Here is a 13,896-nt window from a genome sequence, read left to right as displayed (position 1 = left end):
AATCTATCAATAATTAAACAAGTTTGAGTAATGCTTTCTTTATAATTTTGATGATTATTTTGATTATTTATATTATATATTAATTAATAATATTTGTTTTTATTACTTTTTAATTTTTTACAATTCTGATTAAAATTGTATATTATTTAGAACATATAACAAATTCACAATTTTTAAAAACTTTAAATTTTGATAATAATAGTCGACTCATTTCACACTTTTTTTTGCACAAGGCCAATTCAACTCATAAAATTATACTAAAAGCTGAAATGAGTTTTTTTAATTATTGACGAATACTGGTTTTTGTATTTTTAATCAAGAAGAGATCTCAGTTTTGGAGTTATAGATCCATTTCTACTAAAGCCATTTAAAAATCCTATGCGAAAAAAAAAATAATAATAGCAACTAATATTGCTTCATATCATTCCGAAAAATACATCCGGTATATTCCCAAAAGTACATCCGGTATATATATTTCTAAGCAAATCTTAGCACTACGTCGAACTTTGACAGTCTTTAATTAATTGCTTACACAAAGTATATTAAATTTAACTTCAAGAAAGAAAACTATATTGTTATGTAAGTACTTTAAATCGTATTTGAAGCAAATCCAGTGCAGAATAAAATATATATTGCGGTTTCAATAGAAACCTGCAAGACCTATTTAACTTTGTAAGCACAGTTTAACTTCATCTATTTGAATTAATTTATCATCATATGAAAAAAGTTAAATATTTTAAAATATCACATATACTATCCATTAAATTTATTTATTTATTTAGAGGTCTCCTTGAACTTGTCGATAAAAATTTGTCCATTATCTATTTTATTACAATTTAAGATCACTAATCTACACTTTTTGTATATATAAGCTAAAGAAAAATAACAATATTTGTAGCAGTTTTTTTTAGCAGGTATGTAAGTAGGTATAGCTTGCTGACCGATACCAAATAATATTCATTAAAAGTATAGATAAATGTTAATGATGGTATAGATAATAAGTTGTGTCAGCCTCTCAAAATCGATACGTTCAAAGAATTATAGTCCAGTTTTTGAGAGAACCAGATAAAAACAGAGAAGATTCTGCAATAATTGCTTTAATACAATGAAGCTTGCATATTCATCTCTGGTATTATAAAGCTTTTGGGCGTTGTGCTGTAAAGAGATTTTGAAAGTATGTAATAAGGCCATTCATTTATATTTCACCATATATATATAAATGTTTCTATATATATAGTAGAAAACATTCGATATTAATATTTTTGTAAAATAAGTTTTTTTAAAAGTTAAATATTTTCCAACAACGATAGCTTTAGTAATAAATTATGGCATAATTGTAATTTATTTTAATACACAATTAACAGAAAGTAAAGTATGTTTCTATATATAGCCAAACTTCCATAACTCGAAGTATTATTTTGCAAAGAAAAGGTTTTACTTATGAAGACTTCGAGTTAAAAATTTTTTTATTATTGTATGTAGTTTGCTCTCTAAATTCTGTTACACCCCATTTAGTTGGAATTATAGAAAATTCGAATTATAGATGTTCGGGTTATGGAAGTTTGACTGTATTATCTATTGTCTAATTAACTATTATAAAATAGATATTATTAGATATAATGTAGTGGATGTAATAAAATAGATATAATATATAATTTAGTAATAGATTTATAAATATTAAAATAATGTTACATATTTGTGCATTTAAATTTAATGAAATTAAAATTCATAAAATAGTACACTCAAACTAAATTAAGTAATTAATTTGATTGTATATATAAAAGTTATATAATTCATTATTATTTACTTACAGCATTTCACGAATACAAACCGAAACTATAACAGTGGTTATCATCATCAGCACATTAGTGCAGATTATGAAACTGTAATCAATTTCATAGACTCACCACCAAACTCAGAAGAATCTTGGACAGGTAAGTACTATACGAATGCAACTATTAGCAGACAAATGATGGTTTCTCTGAATAATAGACGATCGTTCCAAAGGCTCACCCGGACCACAAATAATTGACGTTCAAACAATTTATTCCAATAACGGATCACGTAAAAGACGAATGGATTGGGATTCCTTAGATATCGATCAGAGTGGAAACACAGCAACAACAGCTCAAACGGATGAAATACCAAACAAGATAACAAGTCACGATAAAGAAAGACATAAAAGAGAAAAACTTGGTGGTAAGTTAACAAAAACTTTTTTTTTTTAATTTAAAATTCAATAATAAAAATAAATTTAACTACTAAGATATCGTTACTATACAGGGTGTTATAAAAAAATAAGAATTACTGTTTTTTTTTATATTACATACGATCGTCGTATATTAATATTTAATGTTAAAAAAGATCAAGGAATTTATTGAATGGCATACACAAATATGGAATGGTTATAAACAATTAATACTCCTTATAACCCTTACTCTTTATAATCGGTGTACATTTTTACAGATTAAGATATTAAACCTATATAAAACATATTCATTGTTTTAAATAAAAGTGTTCGAATTTGGCATGTTGACTTTGTGCACAGAATTTCTCTGGGTTTTTAATAAGAATTAGTTTTAATTATTTTTAAAAACTTAAATTAAGTATTAAAATATTGATTGCGATTATTAATCAATATTCTGTGATTACAATAAGAGTTTATAAGTTCTACAGACAGTGGCCGTGAAGGGGTTAAAGATAAGGATCGTCCTTAGCACTATAGCTGTTTAATAATATATGTATAACCATGACAAACAACTCAAGGCAAATGATTCTGGATTTATTTAACTAAAATATATTTAAATAAATATTTAAAATAATAAAAATGTGAAAATGTGAATTATAAAGCCCATTGATATAAAACATTTCCGTTACTTTTTTATGAAACAGCATATATGATATTGCCAATGTTATGGTCCTCCTTTTTAAAGATCTGTCTTATCCAGCACCACTTTTTTTTCTTGATTTCTGCTTCGATATGAGAAATATTCGTGAAGTCCAATAGATTATCATTGAAGACTAGTTGCAGCCAAAAAATATGGCTGTTGATTCTAAGCCATTTGTTCAAAAATGTTTACAATTTTTAGCAGATGTTATCTGCTATTTGTGATATTTATTTTATTAAATATAGACAAGTTGAAGAAGTTGTCGTGGCTTTGATTAGAACAGATTAAGTTATTCGTAATGAATAACTGTACGACAAAAATTAAGTGTTTTTTCTTTTTTCTGACAGCTTTAGGTTACTTTGGGTCTTTTATTTATGTCTCTGATAAGTCTGTGTTAAATTTTGAAAATTGAGGTTTTAAGGAGTTATAAAAATTTTTTATTTTAATAGATACAAGATACGTATTTCAGTAAATTTTTATAGTATGAATGAACAGACAAACATTTATGCCATAGGTATCCTTCCACAAATTTCCTTACTTTCGTTTTAAAAAGGGATTTTTCTTTAAATTAATGTATCAAAAAATATTTTGTTTTAAAATAAAATTGAAAAATGTCTCTTTTGACAAAAAAAGAAAGGATTTGAGTAACAATATTTAAGGCAAAAAAGTTCATATATTATAATATTATATATAATTTTTCGATTTGAATGATTACTTTATATCTTAATAAAAGAAAAATTGTGAGTCTTTCCTTTACAAACATTTGAAATATCTTACTGTTAAAAATAAAATTGAAATAAAAATTTTAATGGCTTTTTCTATATTAAAAACGTTTACAGCTTTTGTTTATAATACAAAACGGGGAAGACCCGCTTTGAAACGAGTTTTGCATTACGACCTTTCATTATGCAGATTTGAAAATATTTTAATACCGAAACTAAAGCAGGTTTTAAGTTTTTACTCGTGCTCGCATGCATAAACCTACTTTAGGCCTTACTCACGGAGTATTTACAAATTGTAAATATTGTAAATGAATACAGATAAGGGAAATATGTAAATATTTACAATATTTAAATAATTTTTATTAACCAAAAAGAATTTTGATAGTACAACTAATTAACGTTTTCAAATGCAACTTAATTAACACGATAGATAGTCGTGTTTACATAGAGGAACTTGATTACAATAGTACTTTAGGTTTCATTTTAATAAATTAATAAAGTAACTGTGTCTATTATTTATTTAATTATTTAATTTTTTAATTGCAAATATCTCATTGATCATCTTTAGTATAAATTAATTAAATTTAATAATTGATGGTCGATAACACTTATTATTTGTTTATTTATCTTTTTTTATTTCATAATGAAAAGCTTCTCACGACATCAAATACTGAACTTAATGTATAATTATTGTTCACTTTTGTTTTTAAGTAACTATAATTAAATACAAATTAAGAGCGTAATTTTAAAATAGTCGCGAAAACATTTAACGTTTCTTTAATTTTTTTAGCATTGTAATTTAATTTAAAAACGCAAAACTGTAATTTTGCGATCACGTCATCTTCAGGTCCAACTGCAAAAATATAATCTTTTTAAATATATTACTACAAAAATGTTTTTAAAGTTGACATATATATATAAATATATAATAATAAGTTACAGAAAAAAACTTATATTATATACAAAGTTTGTAAACGAGTGGAAAATTACTTCTAATTTTTTATAACATAATTTTAAATACATCAATTCTCATATTGACCACCATTCCGGTTGAGAAAACATGTTTCGCTCTTTTTTTAAAAAAATTTTGAATTATTATAAACATAAATAATACATTCAATAAAAACTCCAAACTCAGACTCCATTTGATTCTCTTCTATATTTCAAACGCCTTCTGTAAGCGAATGTATGTAAATATCTTCGACCAGCCAAAGTTCTTGTAATCGTGCGCGGGCTCGAGCTCGATTCTTGTAACTTCTTCGACGTTCAAATGTAAAGAAACTTGTTTAAAAATTCTTAATACATTTTTCTTCTCTCATCCAATTGAAGTGCAGCTGAAAATAACCTGAATTCGGTATTGGCTTTTTGAGTTTTTTAATAAAATTTATACAATACAGTATTTGAAAACTTGTTTTTAAAAAATATTAAGAAACACAACAACAATCTATACATCAACATCACTTCTTTATACCACACAATATTGAAAGCGTTAATTAATTCATATAAAATGGTTTTTTCATTAATTATCGCCGAATTGAAGCGAACAATAAAAAACAATAACAATTAGCATAGGCCTTATGTTAATACACGAACTTATTTCGCTAATGGCCTTAAAATCCTGATATCTATGGCTTATGGCTTTCTGCATTGCTGAACATATTTTACTACTCAGCTATTAAGAGAAGGGTACTTTATTTAGTTAAACTTATTTATAATTGAGTCTCGAATAGTATTTACGAAGTTTTTTCAATAAGTTCTAATTATAGACGAAACACTATAGTAGAAGTTCGTCACTATATCTCTCAAACAAGAATATATGACTAAGGTATTTTTAAATAGACCTTTGCTAAACATGTTTAATGTGAAAACTCTTTGCGAAAGCATTTCATTTTAAATAATCTATATATGTTTAACTTTAGGCCTTTTTTTTTGTAAGCATATTACAAAAGAACAACTGCTTATTTTAAAAATAACATATAAAACAACAACACTGCTGGCTTATTTAGTTCAACCTTTTTGAAATCCCTTCACTAATAAGCAGCTCAAATCATATGGTTGCCAAGACTAAAAATTCGTCTATTATGAAGGGCTTTTGGAAGTACCTACGAAATTTTTGTTTTACATAAACTATATATGTTCAACTTAAGGCCTTTTTTTTTGTAAGCATATTACAAAAGAACAACTGCTTATTTTAAAAATAACATATAAAACAACAACACTGCTGGCTTATTTAGTTCAACCTTTTTGAAATCCTTTAACTAATAAGCAGCTCAAATGCTCTGTGCAGTTTAGGGTTAAACACGGTCTTGAACGCGTTTAGACTAACAATTGTATGAGCTTAAACATATTTAACAACACGTTTAAGCACTTGCACTTAAACCTACTCCACACAGTTAAACCTGTTTAAAACGTATGTTTGAAAAAACTAATTGTCGTGCTTGACAAGAAGAGCAATAAATTAAATTCAATACTATTTTTCACTACGAAATGAATTAGAAAAAATCTAAAAAATATAAAAATTAAGGTTTTTGTTTAGTGATAACAATAAACTAATTCATTCATTTGTGAATTCATTGTAGTTGCAAACTTTTGCCACATCCACCGTAATTTATCTGATTTTATTTCGTTAGAAACTATATTATTTATAGAAAAAAATGTATATTTAATACAAACTTTTAAACTACAAATAAAATTCAGCTTAAAAATCAATTTTCTTGATTTTTGGATACATGAACTACCCTACCGGGTATTTATAGGGTAATTCATTTTGTCATTCCAAAAGAAAATGTGAATAAAATAGATTTTTAATTGAGATTTCGATAAAATTTTTGTTTTGATATATTATTACAACCCTACTATAAATTATATATATATGTTGAGGCTAGTTGAGTTGAGTCAGTGCACCTAAGCACTTTTACTCTCTATTAACTGCGAGGTTTCTACAAAACCCCTCTTTGCGCCTTGACTGGATTATTGTTTATCACTTCATCAGACTAAGCAATAATTGACCTCAGATCTACATATCTCCCCGAGGAGCCTGTAACCATTCTGAGATTTGATAACGCGGTGTTAGTAAGTCTGTCAGATTTCGCAAATAATTTCAGGGCTCTATTTTTTATGTATTTTTTGATGGGATCAATCTTGATGTCCCTGAGGATGTCATTCGTCCTAATGTACCATGGAACTTTGAAAAGTCTTCTCAGAGCCTGGCTTTGTACAATTTCTAGCTAGTGAATAGTAGTGTTTGAAGCTTTGCTAAACGCTACACAACCATATAGAAGTGACGGACAAATTATTTGGTTATATATCAGTTTCCTGTTCTTAGCATTGAGGCTTTCATTTCTAAATAGCGGTTGGAGGTAATGAAGAATTTTGGCGCAGCTAATTCTTTTCAGTTGAACATGTTTAAGCCATGTGAAATATTAAATTATTTAAATATTCTCTATTGAACATCCTATAGTACTTATTGGTCATAACTTGACTTCTGTTCGTTCTGAAAGCATCCAAACTTTGTAAATTATCCACATTAAGACGATCCTTTGCGTAAAGTTCATACAAAAATTCCAGTGGTGACGAATTACAGGTAGCCAATTGAAGTCACCGAAACATGAAATTAGACGTTCGGAAAATTTTCAGTTTAAAGAAATCAAAACAGCAGATATTGTGTGACTTATAGCTTGGCCCTGTTCTTCTACTACAAGCCAAAAAAGTTTTTTATCATGTGACCGTAGCGATAAAAATTAACAGTTTGTAGTCTACTTCTCACTTTCGATTTTCGAAATAAGTGATAATATAACATCTCTAGATCAAATACTACACAGTGATTTCTTGTGGATGTAAGGGCCTTTCACAACTACTTGTGAATTTGCACTGCTCCATTTATGATAATACTGTTACTTGACATTTTAATCAAACAAAATGTGAGCTTGAACATTGAGTAAATTTTTGTAGGAAGTTTTCACAATCACAACATTCAGTAGTTGTTAAAAAATCCATATGGTAAAATGCTAAACCTTGAACTACAAACTAAAACTTATTAATAGGTCTTCCACAGCAATTTTTTTTTATTAACAAGACAAGTTCATTGTCGATTGTTGCTGCTATTGTTGCTTACATTACATTCGTGATATATATAAATATATATATATGCGTGAATGTACAAATGTGAATGTTATTAAATCTCAAGTTCATCGAAACGTTAAATATATAGTTCTTAATTTTGTGTTTAATTTATTCCAAACTTCAAAAACACCAACTAAGAAATAAGAACACTTTGTGGCATCAAATCTTAATTAAGAATTATTAACTAATTAAATTTTTTAATTAATTAATATATAATTATTATTTAGTTTTATTTAATAATTAGTTAATCATTTTATTTATTTTAGCTTATAGAGAAGTTTTCAATATCTAATATAATAATTATAATATAACATTTTGAGATTCTTTTCAAGAAAATAATATAAATTTTAATTTATTAATGTTAAGAATAAAATATTTATTATTATAAGAGTTTATATATTCCTAAATTTTTGTGAAATTGTTGTTGTTACTGTACAATACGTTTAAAACTTTATATTACATAGTTCTAATAATAACATGTAAAAGACATTATGGCATTTATGTAAAGAACTATTGATACTTAATGGATTAGAGTCAGTTGAAGTAGGAACAATATAGATATTTGATGGTTAATTCTTTCTAATCGGTACAACTTATGTAATAATCATTTGATTGATAATATTAATTCGTGAGGAATGCTGACCCATAACACAAAGTCCGGGTTATGATTTTTCTTCGCCTGAAATGAAGTTATCTTAATAAAATTGTTATTTCCGTGAGCATATTTCATTTATATTTATTTAGATTTTATTTTTATTTTATTTTTTACTTTATTTTTATTTTATATTTTACATATTTTAATTATAACTTTCAACAATGCTTCAAATCCAATCTGTTCTTATTTTTGGGAAATAATTTAATTTTAGTTCCTTTCCTTGCAAATTCGTCTGCTATACAGTTTTCCTTTAGACCGCTGTGCTCTATAACTGAAAACTATAGATATGCTGAACTGCTACTCAATTTCACTATATGTTATTTAGAAACTTATGGCCATAACCAACTAACATTATATTTAAAGTGTTACAGATATAAGACTAATTTTTCTGATTAAAATTAGATTTCATAATATTTTCTTCACTATTTACTAAATTTTTAGAATTGAAATTTTTAACCCTTTTAAGGCGGTTACAAAAATTATGAAGCCCATATATTCACAAATTCTTTCTACATATATTTTACACTTAGACTCAAGTTCCTCCGATGCCTGGCTGTCAAAGTAAATATGGGTCAAAGAACATTGTTATCTGAATAGCATAAATTTTTAGTTGGTAGACACTGCCGAAATCAGGAAGTTCGAAATGTAAATTTGATCTTAAGAACAATTTTTTTTAATTATGTGCAGAAAACATTAACCCATCAATGGTTGACCTAGTAGTGTAAAATTTTTGTTAATATTAAAATGGTTTTTCGCTCCTAAACGTTTTGTTCCACTTGACATTGTTTGATGAGATCGTAATAGTTAAATTTACTCAAAATGTGTACATACATATTGTCAAGTTGATTAACAACATATAGTACTCGTAATATAAAAATAATTAAAATTCAGACTACAGCATTTTTTATGCATTCGATGTAATTTCGTTTAAAAATTGGACTTCATTATTATGCAGTTTGATGACGGTTTAATACTCAGAAACTTTTATAGAGTCAATGCAATACATTCATATGTTTTATAAATTTGTTACTCTTACTTTGTTATATATTTTCATATATTATTTTTCATTGAAATATTCAGAAAGTTTCCTCAAATTTCAATCTACTTTAATTAAGAGTTGACACAATTTATTCATAAATTTTTAAAATTTTTTTTAATTACATAAATATATATTATAAAATTATGTATTTTTTACTTGTTTTAAATTAAATCTTAACTTATTTTTATATTTATTATTATTATTAATTCAAGAACTTAGTCTATACACATAATATTTATTTATACTTAAATCCTTATTTTATCATCTCAATTTTAAAGATGTTCGCTTACATTTATTCATATTAAACATATCATAAGTTTCTATGAAAATTACCATTCAATAATATTCACTGCAGTGGTTTTCATGAAAAAGGTGCCAAAGAGCATTGTTCTCTTCTCTGAATATATAGAATTCGCATTTCTATAATAAAATGTGTTGCAATCCTTTGTACTAATACTTCCAACACATTCGTTTATAATTTTCAATTATAATTCTACTATATTATACATAAATAATACTCTTCAGAACTCTAGTTCTTCTTTTTCCATTATTATTTTTGCTTTTGAACCCAAAGATGTTTGTGTAATTTCCTAGTGTTTGTCGATAAATATTGCTTTACACTTTGTTTATACTCGTAATAACTCTGCATATTTATAATTATTTCATATTCATATTAAGTGTATCAGAGCAGGTAATTGTTCGACGTCATATAGTAAATGGTATTATAAATATATTTAATAAAATTGTTATATGCTACAGATCGCAGTTTTAGAGATTATAATATGTTGTGTTGGTTGGCTTTTATTTCTGATTCAGATCGATCGAATGACAGACTGTACGAAGTGAATAAATTAAACCACTGCGTGCTCTGTGAGTTTGGCATTTTAATATTACACAGAGTGTAAAAAAAAAATACGATTAAAATACAGAATTTAAACCCTAAATCGCTTCATATTACGAGTATAACAAAATTTATTTTTATTTAAAATTTAAAAACGTGTGGTCATTTACAAGATATATAAACATAAATATTTAGTTACCTAAGTCTTGTATATATATATTTAATCCTTTAACTCCTAGGAGGGGCATAGGGCCGCAACAAATAACTTTCATTCGGTACGATTGGTGGCCAATAGCTTCAACTCTCCCCAGTCTTTCCACACATGTGACATTTCCGTGTCGTTTTGTCTTCTCCATGCGTAAGCAGGTCTGCCCCTTCTTCTGCTACCCATCTGGTTCAACTCAATCGCCATTCTTGTGGTGTCACCAGTGCATTCCCATTTGCGCTTTTTAATTTCGTTTCTCATAGGTGTTTGCTGAGTTAGAGACCATAGACAATCGTTTGAAATCGTATTTTGCCAAAATACTTTAACAATTTTGCGTAATGACTGATTTACCAAAAGTTTTGTATAGTCTGATCTTATTGTTGGGATACAAAGACCACACAAACCTCTAAGACTTATCTAAATAATATAACGAACTGTTATAACATTATAAAACATTATAAACATTATAACATTATAAATAACATTAATAAATTAATATTTAGTTTAAATATTTGAAATACTATACTATACTTTACAGTACAATAAAATGTTTTATTATAAAGTGTGCTTTTTTAAATAATGTAATATATATTTACTGTAGTGTGTTTTTTTAAATAATCTATTGGACACACCTAATTTTCGCATGTATTTTATATAAAAATGATGTATTTAATATATATGTATATATAAAAATTGAAGAATGCTGGAATCGTAGCCAAAAAGTGTAAATTAGTCGAGTTAAAGCTCATAGAGGCAAAGCCACCGGTTAAATTAATTTGATTACTTTTGATTAATTTTTTTTAATTTCGTATGATTATCGTGATTTCACACTAAAATTTAAATAACATTTTCATGCTAACTAATAGCTTGAAAAGTCTAAAAGTCTAACGCATTATATAGATATTTTGTTACATTTTGTATTTACAGAACCAATTAGTCTCAGTTAATGAAATTTGTCGGCAGAGTAGATAGATTTATTAGATTAAAGACAGGAAAGAGTCTACTATTAAACAGATGAATTCGTTATCTGATCAAAATATCATCAACATAAGCACGCAACTTACAGATGTGATAGAGTTACAGAAATTAATTCAATTTTTAATTATTTCAAATAAATCTTACATGTTGGTGACGTTTCCCATAATTAGTACCTGGAACTACAAACAATTGATTCCATTAACGTTGCTGCACTAATTGCCAAAACGTGCATAGGTTTTCTGATTTTCACATATTTGCAAATTGTGATAATTTTTTAATTTAATTTATTTAACTATTTTTGACTTTACTACTATTTTTCAAAACTGTTTCGTTCTCTCGACTATCATCTTGATTTGAAATAATTCACATTTTAACTTGCTCAACTTTATTTAAATACAAAAAATCCAAAAAATCCAAATAAATATAATTTTTCTTTCTTTTGTTAAAAATTTATTCTAGTAATCGCGTATTATGTCTACATTAATAGCGCAGTTATCACGATAGCACCGCTCCTACAGTGTTGTTTGAAGTAGAGTAAACACCTGATAAGAATTCATCATTATCATATAAAAACAAAAACAAAAAAAACATGTCATATGAAAATAGTATAGTAGTTGACTTTTTTTATTAAAATATAAATTTGTTTTGTTTTTGTATTTAATTTAAAATAATAAACTTTCGCACATATTTATTGTGTAAATGTATAGACAATTCTACTCAATTCTACTCGTCTCATATTCATTTTATCAGCGCAATCGTATCAAGAGCAGACGAAAAAGGTCGCATCCAGCTTTCAATTTTCGTTATCAGCTTGGTACAGTCATGCACTTGAATGAATTTAGTTTTCCCTACTTATTGGAATCCATGCGAGTTTGTGAGTTTGAGATACATTTTAAGATGCAGTCGTTTTCTTTTTGTCGGTGAATATGTTAGCATTTAAAAGGAAAACCTGATAAACTAGTTAAAATCATGAAACACATTGTAAAATAAGAAAATTTTTAAAAATTATTTATTCAAATTTATGTGCAGCTTTTATTAAATCAATAAACTTTTTAGTATATTTATTAAGAAAGTCATAGTTCTTTGACCGAGCAACTTGTTTTTAGTAAAATCGAACTTTAATCGAATGATCTCTCCTAACTTCAAATAGAAACGTTAAAAACTATCTGCTGCAACAGCTGATTGCTATTTATTTAATAATTTATTTTTAATTAAATCTTGTCATATTCCATATGAATTATTTACTCAATTAAATCTTAAGAAATTTGTATATTTATACCAATAAAAAAATTCACTCATACATTTCAGATATTTTGCAAAAGATAATTTAATATATATTAACATATATCTGCCCAACGTTCGATTAATCCAACAGCATTTTAGATATTTTGCAAAAGATAATTTAATATATATTAACCCATATCTGCCCAACGTTCGATTAATCGAACAGCATTCCAGATATTTTGCAAAAGATAATTTAATATATATTAACCCATATCTGCCCAACATTAGATTAATCGAACAGCATTTCAGATATCTTGAAAAGATAATTTAATATATATTAACCCATATCTGCCCAACATTAGATTAATCGAACAGCAAATTTTACCATTTTTCATGGATTTTTTGTTTATATTAGAAAAATTTTAGAGTTTATATATGTCATTACTTTGAATGAATGAAGCTTTAGCTTTACAAAAATATTTGTGACTTCCCACCACACCTCCCACCCCTTACTAATTAAGCTTTAAAAAAACATTTTGACCAAAACTTCCAAAAAAAAAAATCTTTGGGCGGATGTGGGTTAAAGTCAAGAATAGTTTCATCAAAAACAAGAGACAAAAAGTATTGTAAGAAGCAACAGTAGAGTTTTATTTAGTAAATTAATTATTTAATATAAAATACACTATAACATTTTTTAAACTATGTAATCATATTAGAATTATATTCAGTCCAAATTTTGTATAAGAGTAAAATAACTAATCAGATTTATTAATTTAAGAACTCAATTTGACTGGATTCAGAGTAGATCTGTATGTAATAAGTAAAAAAGTAAATACTAACCATAAGTAAAATTTACTTATTCTTTGTAAAAAAAACAATGATTTCCTTGACTTGCCATAATTAGTAATGCAAATAGCATTATATTATATTAGGTTTGTTCCACGAGCTACTTGTAGTAACTTTGAGTAACACTGTGTATAATTTTCCAGTAAATGAGAGCATCTGAGAGAGCGTAACAACCCTGTCGAAATGTGAAAATGCTACAAAGACTTTACTCGTACATTTTATTTCAAGTAAAATTGTTGTTGATGTGTGAATCAGCTCTTTTGGTTTGAATTTAAATTTTTGTATTGTTTATTTGCGCTGCACTGATGTTTTCACCAGATTTTACACAAAGCTGTTCCATGGAAATCTGTGTAAAGAACGTAATTTGGCACTTTAT

At 26.5% G+C, this 13,896-nt stretch overlaps 1 protein-coding gene across 2 annotated transcripts in view; it reads left to right on the top strand.

The window, feature by feature from the left end:
- The first annotated feature begins 1,849 nt into the window (after nucleotides 1-1,849).
- The window catches only part of LOC119679132 (transcription factor CP2-like), a 32,908-nt gene continuing 20,861 nt past the window's right edge, over nucleotides 1,850-13,896 (top strand). The window contains exons 1-2 of one of the 2 annotated variants that reach the window (XM_038091319.1): nucleotides 1,850-1,934; nucleotides 2,008-2,199. In XM_038091319.1, coding sequence (XP_037947247.1) covers nucleotides 2,076-2,199 — 124 coding nt within the window. In that variant the 5' untranslated portion in view covers nucleotides 1,850-1,934; nucleotides 2,008-2,075. Of the gene's footprint in view, nucleotides 1,935-1,996; nucleotides 2,200-13,896 lie in introns of those variants that run through there. The other variant, XM_038091320.1, reaches the window with a different exon arrangement.

Source organism: Teleopsis dalmanni, chromosome 2, assembly GCF_002237135.1.
Source record: "Teleopsis dalmanni isolate 2A chromosome 2, ASM223713v2, whole genome shotgun sequence".
Lineage (NCBI taxonomy): Eukaryota > Metazoa > Arthropoda > Insecta > Diptera > Diopsidae > Teleopsis > Teleopsis dalmanni.
This window is presented reverse-complemented; position numbering and strand designations above follow the sequence as displayed.